The sequence below is a fragment of the Macaca thibetana genome, chromosome 3 (genome assembly GCF_024542745.1).
Source record: "Macaca thibetana thibetana isolate TM-01 chromosome 3, ASM2454274v1, whole genome shotgun sequence".
Taxonomy (NCBI): Eukaryota; Metazoa; Chordata; class Mammalia; order Primates; family Cercopithecidae; genus Macaca; species Macaca thibetana.
The window spans coordinates 140,009,162-140,024,597 of record NC_065580.1 but is presented as its reverse complement, the minus strand read 5'-3'; the positions used below and the strand labels follow the sequence as shown (position 1 = coordinate 140,024,597).

The window sequence follows — 15,436 nt, the reverse complement described above, 5'->3', positions numbered from 1 at the left end:
AGCCAGGATGGTCTTGATCTCCTGACCTCGTGATCCACCCATCTCGGCCTCCCAAAGTGCTGGGATTACAGGCTTGAGCCACCGCGCACGGCCTTTTTTTTTTTTTTTTTTTTTTTTCAGAGTCTCACTCTATTGGCTAGGCTAGAGTGCAGTGGCATGATCTTGGCTCACTGCAACTTCTGTCACCAGGGTTCAAGTGATTCTCCTGCCTCAGCCTCCTGAGTAGCTGAGACTACAGGAGAGCACCACCACGCCCAGCTAATTTTTGTATTTTTAGTAGAGACAGGGTTTCACCATGTTGTCCAGCATGGTCTTGATCTCTTGACCTCATGATCCACCTGCTTCGGCCTCCCAAAGTGCTGGGATTACAGGCATGAGCCACAGCGCCTGGCCGTAAGCTGTGTTCTTAACTCTATCTTTCCTTCACTGGCGATGGTACCATTTCCCCGTCCTGTTAAGTGTCCTTCACTGCTCTTACCTTTAGCTCTTGGAATTCCACCATCTACCCTAACTTCACCTCCACCTAAATCCTGTTCACTCTTCAAAGCCTGCCCCTCCACAGATCCTCCCTCCTAACTCCACCTCAATGCGCAACAGCTCTTTGCTAAGCAGATGCCTTTATTTATGGACAAAGAAGTAAACAGGCAAAAGGAAGAGGCTTGTCCAAGGTCATGCCACAGACTGAACTCTCACTGGGAGGACAGTTCAGGGTCCTGATACCCGACCTAAGGCAGCGGCTTTGCAGCACATCAGGATGGGGGCGAGTCATGCCTGGCCATTTTCACTTCCAGAACGATTATAGATTTAACAACTTTTTTTTTTTTTTTTTGAGATGGAATCTCGCTCTGTTGCCCAGACTGGAGTGCAGTGGTGCGATTTCAGCTCACTGCAACCTCTGCTTCCTGGTTTCAAGTGATTCTCCTGCCTCAGCCTCCCGAGTAGCTGGGATTATAGGCATGAGCCACCATGCCCGGCTACTTTTTGTATTTTTAGTAAAGAGGGGGTTTTGCCATGTTGGCCAGGCTGGTCTTGCACTCCTGACCTCAGGTGATCCACCTGTCTCGGCTTCCCAAAGTGTTGAGATTACGGGCATGAGCCACCACACCCAGCCTACTATAGCTTTAACAACTTTTTTTTTTTTTTCGAGATTGAGTCTTGCTGTGTTGCCCAGGCTGGAGTACAGTGGTGCGATCTCAGCTCACTGTAACCTCCACCTCCTGGGTTCAAGCAGGTCTGCCTCAGCCTCCCGAGTAGCTGGGATCACAGGCACATGCCATCATGCCCGGCTAATTAGCAATATTATTTTTTAATTTTTGTAGAAATGAAGTCTCACTATGTTGCCCAGGCTGGTCTTCAACTCCTGGGCTCAAGCGATCTTCCCACCTCGGCCTCCCAAAGTACTGGGATTATAGGCATGAGGCACTGCGCTGGGCCCAGAACTACCTTTTATTGGAGGCATGGAGTCCACAGTGGATGGAGGTCTCAGTGCCTTAGGCTCAGGGGCTCAGCATAAGGCCTAGATGAAGGTGAGGCAGGTGGAAGCGGGGACCCCACAGCTTTCCTTGTGCTCCTCAAAGAGCTGCTCCAGGGCCTTCATGTAGAGGGCATGATAGTGATTGACTTCCTCCTCAGTGGGGCGGAGGCGCTGGGGGACCGGGATGGGGCGGCCCACTGCAGGGAGAGGGAGACATAGGTGGGTGAGGGGTCCCTGATGCCCACTCAGCGACTGGTGGCTGTCCCCCCGGAGGTGGGCACTCACCCACAGTGGTGATGGGCGCAGCAAAGGGCAGCAGGCCCCAGGAGGTAGCTGAGAAGAGGCTGCGACCCCAGAAGATGCAAGGAGAGAAGCCCATGAGCTTCTTGAAGGTGAGCTGGCACCAATGCTGCCAGGAGCCTGTGGCAAAAGCCTTAAGTCTAAAGATGTCATTCTCCCCAAAGGAGTACACGGGCACCAGGGACGCCCTGGGAAGGAGCAAGAGAGAAGAGGGGGCTCAGGCTGCTGGACTGCTCCCAGATGGGCACCCCCAGAGGCTGCAAGTCCCTCCCACTACATCCAGATGCTACTTTCCAGGGCCATTCAAAGCATATGACTATGGCTACAAAGAAAGATCTAGAAGACAGGACTCACGTTTCTTTCTTGTTCTTTTTCTTTGTTTTAGAGAGAGGGTTTTGTGACTAACCACACCTGTAATCCCAGCACTTTGGGAGGTTGAGGGGAGGCTCATTTGAGGTCAGGAGTTGGAGACCAGCCTGGCCAACATGGTGAAACCCCCGTCTCTGCGAAAATATAAAAATTAGCCAGGTGTGGAGGTGCGTACCTGTAATTCCAGCTACTACAGAGGCTGAGGTACAATAATTGCTTGACGCTGGGTACGGTGGCTCACGCCTGTAATCCCAGCACTTTGGGAGGCCGAGACGGGTGGATCACGAGGTCAGGAGATCAAGACCATCCTGGCTAACACGGTGAAACTCCGTCTCTACTAAAAATACAAAAAATTAGCCGGGTGTGGTGGCGGACACCTGTAGTCCCAGCTACTCGGGAGGCTGAGGCAGGAGAATGGCGTGAACCTGGGAGGTGGAGCTTGCAGTGAGCCAAGATCGTGCCACTGCACTCCAGTCTGGGAGACACAGCGAGACTCCGTCTCAAAAAAAAAAAAAAATAATAATAATAATAATGATTGCTTGAACCTGGAAGGCAGAGGTTGCAGTGAGCCAAGATCGCACCATTGCACTTCAGTCTGGGTGACAGAGTGAGACTCTCAAAAAATAAATAGCTATACGCGGTGGCTCACGCCTGTAATCCCAACACTTTGGGAGGCCCAGGTGGGTGTATCACCTGAGGTCAGGAGTTCAAGACCACCCTGACCAATATGGTGAAACCCCATCTCTACTAAAAATACAAAAATTAACCGATGTGGTGATGTGCACCTGTAATCCCAGGTACTTAGGAGGCTGAGACAGGAGAACTGCTTGAACTCAGGAGGTAGAGGTTGCAGTGAGCCAAGATCGCATCACTGCACTCAAGCCTGGATAAGAGAGCAAGACTCCATCTCCAAAAATTAAAAAAATTAAAAATTAGAAAATTTAAAATAAATACATAAATTAAATTTTTAAAAAAGAGACAAGGCCTTGCTCTCTTGCCCAGGCTGGAGGGCAGTGGTACAATCATAGCTCGCTGCGGCTTCAATCTCCTTGGCTCAAGTCATCCTCCCACGTCAGCCTCCCAAGTAGCTGAAACTTCAGGCGAGCACTACCACACCTGGCTAATTTTTTTAAAATATATTTTTGTAGAGAATGAGGTCTCCCTACATTGCCCAGGCTGGTCTTGAACTCCTGGCTTCAAGAGATCTTCCTGCCTTGGCCTCCCAAAGCACTGGGATTGCAGGTGTGAACCACCACACCCAGCCAGGACTCACTCTTCTTGAATTGTGTAGTGGGCCTTCTCATAGTCATTTTCTCTCAGTCTTTGCAATAACAACATTGTGGCAAGGTAGGTATCAGCCCTCTTCACAAGTAAAGAAACAAGTCTGGCTGGGCATGGTGGCTCACGCCTATAATCCCAGCACTGTGGGTTTTGTGACTAACCACACCTGTAATCCCAGCACTTTGGGAGGCTGAGGTGGGCGGATCACTTGGGGTCAGGAGTTTGAGACCAGCCTGGCCAAAATGGTGAAACCCCGTCTCTACTAAAAATATAAAAATTAGCTCGGTGTGGTGGTGGGCGCCTGTAGTCCCAGCTACTCTGGAGGCTGAGGCAGGAGAATCACTTGAACCGGGGAGGCGGAGGTTGCAGTGAGCCGAGACCACGCCATTGCACTCGAGCCTGGGCCACAGAGCCAGACTCTGTCTCAACAACAATAACAAAAAGAGAAACAAGCACAAGGTTTTGCTTTTGAGATGGGGTCAGAGAGGGAAGACAGGGCTTCTGAGCCCGAGGGCCCTGCTATTTGCATTATGGTTTTGTCTCCACGGAGGTGGAAGGGAGGCTGGGGTAAGCCAGCCCCATGTTTGGCACCGAGTCATGCCCTGGAGAGCCCACGTGGGCCTCGGTGCAGGGCACGGCGCTGGTCTCTGGGGACCCAGATGCCCCCTGCAAGGACCTAGATGTCTGGGGACTGAGAGAGGGCATAAACCAGCAGAGAACTGACAGGTAGGGCCTGCCCGCGCACTCACCCGTGCCTCAGCGCCAGGCGCACGAAGCCTTTGCGCTTCTGGAGCGTGAGGCAGTGCTCCCCGGGGACTGAATACAGGGCCTCGTGCGCACCCCCCACCATGATGACCACCGCCTGCCCGAGCTGGGGCTGGGACAGGATGAAGTCCAGGCTCTGGCGGCTTACGGGACAGAGTCCTGTGGGCACGAGGAGGTGGAAAGTAGTCCTCATCTGCCTCCACGGCACCCCCGCCCCTCACCCAGCCTTCAGTTTAAAGCCATCCCCATCTCCAAGGCAGGGAACCTACCCAAATTCTCACTGCAAGTCTGGCCAATGCTCAGGCTGGCCCCTGTCCTGGGTGGGGGACTTATTATGGGGGGGGATCCCAGAGGGGCTGGGGAACATCTGGTTAGGAGTCGCCTCCTCCCATTGGGCTCACCAAAAGACATGATGTAGTCGCGATAGACCGGGAGGTAGAAGAGGCCAGCCAGCACGGCTAACCGGGGCCGGAGCCCTGGGAAGAGCTGGGAGAAGCCATTGCTCTCGGTGGAGAAATTACAGAGGAAGCCTGTACACATGATCCCATGAGGGTGGGCGCCTAGCACGTAGTTCTGATCCGGGGGCAGCTCTGCCGTTTTCACCAGCTTCCGGGTGTTGAGCAGGATGAATGGAGGATGGAAGGCAAGACACTGGTTGAAAAGAGGGGCCCTCCACCCCAACAGAGTTCCCAGTTAAAGGTTCTTCAGATACGGTCAAGGGCCCAGGTTTGTTTTCTGTTTGTTTGTTTGTTTGTTTTTGAGACGGAGTCTCACTCTGTAGCCTAGGCTGAGGTGCAGTGGCGCGATTTCGGCTCACTGCAACCTCCGCCTCTCCGTCCAGGTTCAAGCTATTCTCCTGCCTCAGCCTCCCTAGTAGCTGGGATTGCAGGCACGTGCCACCATGCCCAGCTAATTTTTGTATTTGTATTTTTAGTAGAGACGCAGTTTCACCATGTTGGCCAGGTTGGTCTTGAACTCCTGACCTTGTGATCTGCCCACCTTGGCCTCCCAAAGTGCTGGGATTATAGGCTTGAGCCACTGCACCCAGCCTCTTTTTATTTTTTATTTTATTTTTTTAGGGACAGGGTCTCACTCTGTTGCTCAGGCTGGAGTACAGTGGTGCAGTCATGGCTCACTGCAGCCTCTAACTCCTGGGCTCAAGCGATCCTCCTACCTCGGCCTCCCAAAGTGCTGGGATTATAGGTATGAGCCATGGTGCCCCACCAAGGGCCCACTCTTGAACATCATCTACTCCCAAGTCGGGCGCGGTGGCTCATGGCTGTAATCCCAGCACTTTGGGAGGCCGAGGCAGCTGGATCACTTGAGGCCAGTAGTTTGAGACCAGCCTGGCCAACATGTTGAAACCTGTCTCTACTAAAACTACAAAAATTAGCCAGGCGGCCGGGCGCGGTGGCTCAAGCCTGTAATCCCAGCACTTTGGGAGGCCGAGGCGGGCGGATCACAAGGTCAGGAGATCGAGACCACAGTGAAACCCCGTCTCTACTAAAAATACAAAAAATTGTGGCTCAAGCCTGTAATCCCAGCACTTTGGGAGGCCGAGACGGGCGGATCACGAGGTCAGAAGATCGAGACCATCCTGGTTAACACGGTGAAACCTCGTCTCTACTAAAAAAAAATACAAAAAACTAGCCGGGCGAGGTGGCGGGCGCCTGTAGTCCCAGCTACTCGGGAGGCTGAGGCAGGAGAATGGCGTAAACCCGGGAGGCGGAGCTTGCAGTGAGCTGAGATCCGGCCACTGCACTCCAGCCTGGGTGACAGAGCGAGACTCCGTCTCAAAAAAAAAAAAAAAAAAAAAAAAAAAATTAGCCGGGCGCGGTGGCGGCCGCCTGTAGTCCCAGCTACTCAGGAGGCTGAGGCAGGAGAATGGCGGGAACCCGGGAGGCGGAGCTTGCAGTGAGCCGAGATCGCGCCACTGCACTCCAGCCTGGGCAACAGCGTGAGACTCCGTCTCAAAAAAAAAAAAAAATTAGCCAGGCATGGTGGCGGGCGCCTATAATCCCAGCTACTAGGGAGGCTGAGGCATGAGAATAGCTTGAACCCAGGAGGTGGAGGTTGCAGTGAACTGAGATTGTACCACTACCCTCCAGCCTCCGCGACAGAAGGAGACTCGGTCTTAAAACAAGGCTGGGTGTGATGGCTTATGCCTGTAATCCCAGCACTTTGGGAGGCCAAGGCAGGCGGATCACAAGGTCAGGAGATCGAGACCATCCTGGCTACCATGGTGAAACCCCATCTCTATTAAAAATGCAAAAAAATTAGCCGGGCATGGTGGCGGGCGCCTGTAGTCCCAGCTACTCGGGAGGCTAAGGCAGGAGAATGGCATGAACCCGGGAGGCGGAGCTTGCAGTGAGCCGACATCGCGCCACTGGACTCCAGCCTGGGTGACAGAGCGAGACTCTGTCTCAAAAAAAAAAAACAGAAAAACGAAAAAACAAAAAAAACCCCACCATCCATTCCCTGTCCCCTGCCTGAGTTTAGGCAGCAAGGAGCTCAGGCCCCAGCACAGGGAAGGGCTCCTAGGTGTGGGAGATGGGGAGAGGGAGGAAGCAGTTTCTTCAGGGTGACCCATCACCTTGACAGGATAATAGTCCCTTAGTTGTCTCCAAATTGCCTGGTTCCTTATCCACTCCGAACGCCTTCCACCTGCAGACAATGAGATACTGGTGGAAGAACCCCTGGAGCCACCTCCCCTTAACCCCCATGTCCCCACCATCTCTGGCTACCTGGGCCCCCATCCGGAGCTCACCTTGGTTGGGTGTGTCCCAGTCCACGTAGAGCCACACCAAGTAAACAACAGAGAAGGTCCAGAGTGATGTGAAGAGGAGGACAAAGACAAGAAGGGAGAAGAAAGGGCCTGGGTGAAGGATGAGGAAGAAAAGAGTTCATTTCTGAAACTCCATCATTCCCTCCAGCTGCTCCCTTCCCTTCCTCCCCTTCAGATCAACCAGCTATCTCCTCTGGCCCTCTCCCAGACCAGTCACCTGCTCACTGTCCTTAGGCATGCAAGCCAGCAGCCCAGCCACTCTCCCTCCAAGGCCTACTCCCCTGGCAGACCCCAGGCACCCATGCCTCCCCTGCTCTCACCCATGAAGAGGAAAGTGAGCACATATTGGTAGGCGCCCACTGCTTCTAGATACTGCTTCTGTAGGGTTTTGGAGGTGGTGGGGGGCGGCGGGGCTGTGGCAACTCCCATTGTAGAAGCTCCCCTCTTCCAGCAGGACCCTAGAACCTGGAGGACAAACGATGAAGGCTCGGATGTGGACCTGGGCAGACTTTCTCCGTACAGCAGCCCAACCTTGGGGGCCTGGCTAAGTCGCAAATCACCTCCCGGAGTAGCGTGTGTCCCCAGGTGTGTGAGTGGGGAGACCTTTGGATTCAGAGCCCCAGATGTCACCGGGTTTTTTCTCAGCCTGATCTTTGAACTTCCTGTCAGTTACCAGCCTGGGCTGGCTGCTGGGTGGGGCTGGGAGGTGTAAAGGGTGTGCAAGGGAGAGGTGACACCTGAGTGTCCCAGGAATTGATGTTGGAGTGGACAAGAGTGATCTGGCTAGCCCAGCCATTGGGTCCCAGGCTCTGGCAGGGGCCATGAGCCCTGCTGAGACTATTTGACCTCTAGTTGGGGGGCAGGGCCTGGTCCACATCTCCAGGAATTACCCCTACCTGGACCTCCCCTGCTGTGCAAATACACACACATAGGCTGCAGGTCTGTTTCCCACATTTAATTCTTCTTCTTCTTCCTCCTTCTTCTTCTTCCTCCTCCTCCTCCTCATCGTCCTCCTCCTCCTCCTCCTCTTCTTCTTCTCCTTCTCCTCCTTCTTCTTCTTCCTCCTCCTCCTCCTTCTTCTTCCTCCTCCTCCTCATCGTCCTCCTCCTCCTCCTCCTCTTCTTCTTCTCCTTCTCCTCCTCCTTCTTCTTCTTCTTCCTCCTCCTCCTTCTTCTTCTTCTTCCTCCTCCTCCTTCTTCTTCTTCCTCCTCCTTCTCCTCTTTTTCTTCTCCTCCTTCTCCTTCTTCTTCTTCTTCTTCCTCCTCCTCCTCTTCTTCTTCCTCCTCCTCCTCCTCTTTTTCTTCTCCTCCTTCTCCTTCTTCTTCTTCTTCTTCCTCCTCCTCCTCATCGTCCTACTCCTCCTCCTCCTCCTCCACTACTACTACTACTACTACTTCTTCTTCTTCTTCTTCTTCTTCTTCTTCTTCTTCTTCTTCTTCTTCTTCTTTCTTCTCCTCCTCCTCCTCCTCCTCCTCCTCCTCCTTCCTTTTTTTGAGATGGAGTCTCACTCCGTCACCCAGGTTGGAGTGCAGTGGCACGATCTCGGCTCACTGCAACCTCCATCTCCTGGGTTCAAACGATTCTCCTGCCTCAGCCTCCTGAGTAGCTGGGATTACAGGCGTGCCACTACGTCCGGCTTTTTTTTTTTTTTTTTTTTTTTTTGTATGTTTAATAGAGATGGGATTTCACCATGATGGCCAGGCAGGTCTCGAACTCCTGACCTCAAGTGATCCACGTGCCTCAGCCTCCCAAAGTGCTGGGATCACAGGGGTGAGCCACCGCGCCCAGCGGCCAGTCTTTAATTTCACTCCTCCACCCGCAGTCACCCAGGGGACAGGCGAGGCCAGGCGGTGGGGCGCGCCTAGGTGGAGGACCATGTGCCTGTCGGCGGGGACACCATAGCGCGCCTTGTGCGCCTCGAAGACTGCGTGAGTTGCTCCACGTAGCTTGCTTGCAGCCAGTCCACCTGGGCCGGGCTGGGCTGGGGGCTCTGGGGCACTGGAATCGCCGCCCTCACAGCGGGCGGGACCCGACGCGATCGGGGCTGGGATCCCCGGCCCGCCCCCTCCCCTCCCCTCCCCTCCCTTCCTCCTTCTCTCCCTTCCGCCCGCGGGGATCGGCGGGGACAGAGTTCAGGGCTGGCGCGGTGGCCAAAGGCCAGTCTGGGTGGCGAGGCACCAACGCGGGACGGGGAGGGAGCGGGCACAGGGCAGGAATCGCGGGACAGAGGCAGGGGCTCACCGACGGTGCGGATGGGCGCGCGGAAGGGCAGCTGGAGGCCCCGGCGGCCAAGGAACAGCGGCAAGGCCACGCTTAGCAGCGGATGCAGCGCCTCCTTCGCCCTCCGCAACACGAGCCCGGCGGGTTCGGGAACTGCTGGAAGAGCTCGTTCTCCCTGGAGAAGACAGGCATCAGGGAGGCCGCGGGGGAGCAGGGCGCGGCTGACTCCTGGCCCCGGGATCCGCGGGTGGCGCCGCTCTCTTCCTCCCCGGCCCGGCATCCCTGGCGTCCCCACCGGGCCACGCTCGGGTCCTCACCCAAGTTCCAGAGCTGACTTAACGAATCCCTTCTGATTCCGAATCCGAAAGCTCTGTGCTCCGAGTTTTGCCACCAGCGCCTCCAGGGGCCTTCCCACGGCCAGGACGGACACCTGGCCACCCCTGAGGCAGTGCTGGCCTTGTCAGAGACCACCAGACCTGGGGAGAGGGCAGAAGTTGGGGGACTCGACGCCTGGGTCTTATTTATTTATTTGGGGATGGAGTCTTGCTCTGTTGCTCAAGCTGGAGTGCAGTGGCCTGATCTTGGTTCTCTGCACCCTTGACCTTCAGGGCTCAAGTGATCCTCCCACCTCAAGCCTCCCAGTAGCTGGGACCACAGGTGTGTACTACCACACCTGGCTAAATTTTTGTTTTTGTTTTTTGTTGTACATGTGGAGATAGGGTTTCACCGTGTTGCCCAGGCTGGTCTTGAACTCCTGGCCTTAAGTGATCCTCCCAAAGTGCTGGGATTACAGGTGTGAACCACCACACCCAGCCAAAGCCTAGGACTTGGAAAGAAGAGCGGAGAGGGCATGGGGAAGAGAGAACTGGGTCCCAGAGCCTCCCAGGAGGAAGATGGTGGGACAGCAGCAAGGTACCCCTCTTCTCACCACCTGACATGATGTAGTCCCAGAAGAAAGGGAGATGGAACCAACAAGGCAGCATGAGCGGGTGTGGCCGGAGCTCGGGGAAGAGGCAGGAGAAGCCCGTGGGCTCTGTGCAGAAGTTGGCGAAGGCTCCCACAACCAGGACCCCATGAGGGTGGAAGCCAAAGGAGTAGTTCCAGGAGGGGTGCAACTCTGCAGTTTTAACCAGCTGGGGAGCAGAGGGGCGCACCCCACCCCAACAGTGAGATTGCACTTTGGGAGATGGTGGTCCCAAGAGTCTATTCTGAAGCCCCAACTGCACCCAGTACCCCACTGCCCGAGGTCCTCACCAAGAGGGGAAAGTAGTCATGGGAATGTCTCCAAACTGCCCAGTTGCGAACCCAGGCAGATCTTTGGCCTCCAGCCCTGGGTGTGTTTCTATCCCAATAGAGCCAGGCCAGGTAGAGGACCACCAGCATCCAAGCCCGGCCGAGGAATGCAGGGAGCCAGGCTGCTGGGCGTACCTGGGCTGGAAGACGGGGCAGGGGGAGCTCACAGTACAGGTGTGTAAACCTAAGTCTTCCCTCTGCCCCCTTCCATCCCACCTGCTCCCCAGACTCCCTCCCTACCCCTCCTCCCTCGGGGTAAAGGAAAACAGACCACCAGCTGCTGGGGCCCTGCCCAGATCCCCAGGCCTTGGGGACTCATGCAGCCCTAACAAGGAGAAAACCCATTGCAGGACAGCAAACACTTGGAGACCCCTTTGGAGAAGGCTGGAGGAGGCCACCATATTCTGGAGGAATGTCACACAGGGGACCCCCCAATCTCTTAAGCACACCTCCTTTTGGCCCAACACACTGGCCCTGACCCTTGACCTTGGTCCCGCCCCCATTTTCCGCCCCCTTTGCAGCTCTGCACACTGGAGCCCATGCTCCCAGGGAAGGAAGGGTTAATCACTACCTGGGCTCACAAGGCTATGATCAATGGGACCAACAGAGATGACCAGGGGTGTGGCCCGGAGCCTGGGGGAGGTGTTTGAACTCTGCAGAAGTCAGGGGGCTGGTCAGTTTCGGTGGCTCAGACCTATAATCCCTGCACACTTTGAGAAGCCAAGGATAACTTGAGCCCAGGAGTTCAACCAGCTGGGGCAACAAAGCAAGACCCCATCTCTACCAAAAGAAAAAAAAACTCAAAAAACATTAGCCAAGTGTGGTGGCACATGCCTGTAGTCTCAGCTACTTGGGAGGCTGAGATGGGAGGATTGGTTGAGCCCAGAAGGTTGAGACTGCAGTAAGCCATGATTGTACCACTGCACTCCAGCCTGGGCAATAGAGGCTGTCTCAAAAAACAAAAACAAAACAAAATGAAACCAGAAAAACACACACACACACACACACACACACACACACACACACACACACACACACACAAACCAGGACCCTCTGGGAAGGAGAGAGGTGGTCTGAATGGGGTGTCCTATAAAGGGCAGGGTTCCCGCATGAATCGAAACAGCCTGAAAACCTGCTAGTCACCGAGGCTGGTCCCTGAGGCCCAGGACATGCAAGGGCAGCACAGGCCTCTGTGGGAAAACACTTGCCAAGAGGTGTTTTCTCCTGTCCCTACTCGGCTCACCGCCATCCACAGGACATGGGACAAGGGTAGCGGGGCCCAGGGTGAGATGGGTTCCAAAATCTGGCCAGAATGATGCTCAATCCCATGGAAACGTAACCAAGCAGATAATCAGCTCCACCTAGCAGGAAGGAAGGCTCCTTAAAGGAGGTTTTCCCTGAAGACTAGAGAGGAGAAAGAAAAGGGATTCCAGGCCAGCCATGGAGGCTCACATCTGTAATTCCAGCACTTTGGGAGGCCTAGATGGGAAGATCACTTGAGGCCAGGTGTTCGACACCAGCCTGGTCAACAGAGTGAGACCCCCCCCATCTCAAAAAAGTCAAGATAAGGCCAGGCGCGGTGGCTCACACTGGTAATCCCAGCACTTTGGGAAGCTGAGGCGGGCAGATCACTTGAGGTCAGGAGTTCGAGACCAGCTTGACCAACATGGTGAAACCTTGTCTCTACTAAAAATACTACAATTAGCTGGGCATGGTGGCAGGCGCCTGTAGTCTCAGCTACTCGGGAGGCTAAGGCAGGAGAATTGCTCGAGCCTGGGAGGTGAAGGTTGCAGTTAGCTGAGATTACACCACTGCACTCCAGCCTGGGTGACAGAGTAAGACTCCGTCTCAAAAAAAATAAATAAAAATGCTGGGCATGGTGGCTCACACCTCTAATGCCAGCACTTTGGGAGGCTAAGACGGGTGGATCACCTGAGGTCAGGAGTTCAAGACCAGCCTGACCAACATGGAGAAACCGCGTCTCTACTAAAAATACAAAATTAGCCAGGTATGGTGGCACATGTCTATAATCCTAGCTACTCGGGATGCTGAGGCAGGACAATCACTTGAACCCGGGAGGTGGAGGTTGCCGTGAGCCGAGATGGCACCATTGCACTCCAGTCTAAGCAACAAGAGCGAAACTACATCTCAAAAATAAATAAATAAATATAAAAATAAAAAGTAAATTAAAAAAATAAGAGGATTATAGATGTGGATGGTGAGATGTTGGAGGCAAGAGATGTCTTAGGAGAGGTGAACAAGCCTGTTTGATATATGTGTGTGTGTGTGTGTGTGTGTATATATATATATATATATATACACACATATATATATTTTTTTTCCCCAAGATGGAGTCTCGCTCTGTGGCCCAGGCTGGAGTGCAGTGGCACGATCTCGGCTCACTGCAAGCTCTGCCTCCCGGGTTCACGCCATTCTCCTGCCTCAGCCTCCTGAGTAGCTGGGACTACAGGCGCCCGCTACCACACCCAACTAATTTTTTGTATTTTTAGTAGAGACGGGATTTCACTGTGTTAGCCAGGATGGTCTCGATCTCCTGACCTGTGATCCACCTGCCTTGGCCTCCCAAAGTGCTGGGATTACAGGCGTGAGCCACCGCACCCGGCCTATATATATTTTTTGAGTCAAGGTCTCACTCTGTCACCCAGGCTGGAGTGCAGTGGCTCAATCATAGCTCACTGCAGCCTCCAACTCCTGGGCTCCAGTGATCCTCCCACCCGAGCCTCCTGAGTAGCTGGGACTACAGGCGTGTGCCACCATGCCCAGTTAATTTATTTTTTTAATTTTTTTTTTTTTTTTTTTTTTTTTTTTTTGAGACGGAGTCTCACGCTGTTGCCCAGGCTGGAGTGCAGTGGCGCGATCTCGGCTCACTGCAAGCTCCGCCTCCCGGGTTCCCGCCATTCTCCTGCCTCAGCCTCCTGAGTAGCTGGGACTACAGGCGCCCGCCACCGCGCCCGGCTAATTTTTTGTGTTTTTAGTAGAGACGGGGTTTCACTGTGGTCTCGATCTCCTGACCTTGTGATCCGCCCGCCTCGGCCTCCCAAAGTGCTGGGATTACAGGCTTGAGCCACCGCACCCGGCCAATTTTTTTATTTATTTAGAAACTGATGTTTATTTTCCATCAACTTTATTTCCATGTTGCTTAAGAGCCCATGCAAGGGCCGGGCACAGTGGCTTACGCCTGTAATCCCAGCACTTTGGGAGGCCAAGGTGGGTGGATCACCTGAGGTCAGGAGTTCGAGACCAGCCTGGCCAACATGGTGAAACCCCATCTCTACTAAAAATACAAAAATCAGTCGGGTGTGCTGGCACACGCCTGTAATCCCAGCTACTCAGGAGGCTGAGGCAGGAGAATCAGCTTGAACCTGGTAGGCGGAGGTTACAGTGAGCCAAGATTGCGGCACTGCACTGGGCGACAGAGCGAGACTCCATCACAAAAAAAAAAAAAAAGCTCTTGCAAGAACAGCTTAAGACCATTCAGTGGTTGCTCCTAACCATCCAGTGGCCTTAGCAGTAGGAGCTGCAGACCAGTCTTCCGTGGCAGTGCTCCAGTCTTCAGTAGGGAACTGCTGGATAGTCACAGAGGGCACGTATACACCTTCAGACCAGTCTGCAACCTCAGGTTGAGTAGCAGTGAACTCAGGAGCTGGAGCAGTCCATTCACCCTGAAATTCCTCCTTGTCGCAGCCTTTTCAGCAGCAGCCTGCTCTTCTTTTTCAATCTCTTCAGGATCTCTGTAGAAGTAGAGATCCGGCATGACCTCCCATGGGTGTTCACAGGAAATGGTGCCACGCATGCACAGAACTTCCCGAGCCAGCATCCACCACATCAAACCCACGTGAGCTCCCTTGTCATTGCTTGGGATGGCAATGTCCACATGGCGCAGAGGAGAATCCGTGTGACACAGAGCAAGGTAGGTAGGTTAACGTAAGATGCCTCTGTGAGAGGCTGCCGATCAACCCTGGGGTGAATAAACATAAGAAGCCGTGGCTCCCGGAAGACTGCCTGGATCTGGTTGGTGAAGGTTCCAGGAGTGAAGCGGCCAGCAATTGGAGTGGCTCCAGTGGCAGCAGCTAACTTCAGCACGGCCCTCTGGCCAGTATTCCTGGAGGACGTGATGCTGACCTCAGCGGGGTTTTCAGTGGCAACAATGCCACGAGCTGCCAGAAGAGGCTTCTCCCAGGTCCTCTTCAGATTTAGGATGTAGGTGCCATCACTTTTCCTTTTATACATGTACTGTTTCATCTGTAAGTCAAGATTGGTGCCACCTAAGTGGGTTCCTGCTGCAAGGAAATTAAGGACATCTTCCTCCTTCATTTGCAGGAGGGACATCAAGGGCTCCGGATGCTGTGAAACTTTGTTACAACAGGAATCCAGAACAACGCCAGATGGACCCCTCTGTGGGTAGCATGGAAAGCTTTTTTTTGTTTGTTTTGAGACGAAGTCTTGCTCTGTCGTCCAGGCTGGAGTACCGCGGCACAATCTCGGCTCACTGCAGCCTCCACCTCCTGGGTTCAAGCAATTCTCCTGCCTCAGCCTCCCGAGTAGCTGGGATTACAGGCATGTGCCACCACGCCCAGCTAATTTTTGCATTTTTAGTAGAGATGGGGTTTCACCATGTTGGCCAGGCTGGTCTCAAACTCCTGACCTCAGGTGATCTGCCTGCCTCGGCCTCCCAAAGTGCTGGGATTACAGGCATGAGCCACCATGCCTGGCATATTTTTTTGAGATGGAGTTTCGTTCTTGCTGCCCAGGCTGGAGTGCAATGGCACAATCTCAGCTCACTGCAACCTCCACCTCCCAAGTTCAAACGATTCTCCTGCCTCAGCCTCCCAAGTAGCTGGGATTACAGGCATATGCCACACCTGGGTTTTTTTTTTTTTTTTTTTTTTTTTTTTTTTTTTTTTTTGAGACAGAGTCTTGCCTTGTCA

At 54.0% G+C, this 15,436-nt stretch overlaps 3 protein-coding genes and 2 pseudogenes across 3 annotated transcripts in view; 2 read left to right on the top strand and 3 right to left on the bottom strand.

Annotated features, from left to right (window-relative positions):
* The window catches only part of ZNHIT1 (zinc finger HIT-type containing 1), a 71,880-nt gene that overhangs the window by 37,153 nt on the left and 19,291 nt on the right, over positions 1-15,436 (top strand). The window lies entirely within an intron of this gene.
* MOGAT3 (monoacylglycerol O-acyltransferase 3) lies at positions 1,311-7,585 on the bottom strand. Its single transcript, XM_050783745.1, has 7 exons — positions 7,295-7,585; positions 6,957-7,064; positions 6,783-6,853; positions 4,591-4,795; positions 4,174-4,348; positions 1,760-1,962; positions 1,311-1,671 (listed from the first exon to the last, which is right to left on the bottom strand). The coding sequence occupies exons 1-7, from the start codon at positions 7,401-7,403 to the stop codon at positions 1,517-1,519; spliced, it is 1,026 nt and encodes a 341-aa protein (XP_050639702.1). The 5' UTR covers positions 7,404-7,585; the 3' UTR covers positions 1,311-1,516.
* The window catches only part of CUX1 (cut like homeobox 1), a 1,083,765-nt gene continuing 1,072,852 nt past the window's right edge, over positions 4,524-15,436 (top strand). The window contains 1 exon segment of the mRNA XM_050783609.1: positions 4,524-4,533. The gene's annotated coding sequence lies outside the window, so the exon portion shown is untranslated.
* LOC126950405 (putative diacylglycerol O-acyltransferase 2-like protein DGAT2L7P) lies at positions 8,797-10,577 on the bottom strand (annotated as a pseudogene).
* On the bottom strand, positions 13,973-14,837 carry LOC126950926 (40S ribosomal protein SA-like; annotated as a pseudogene).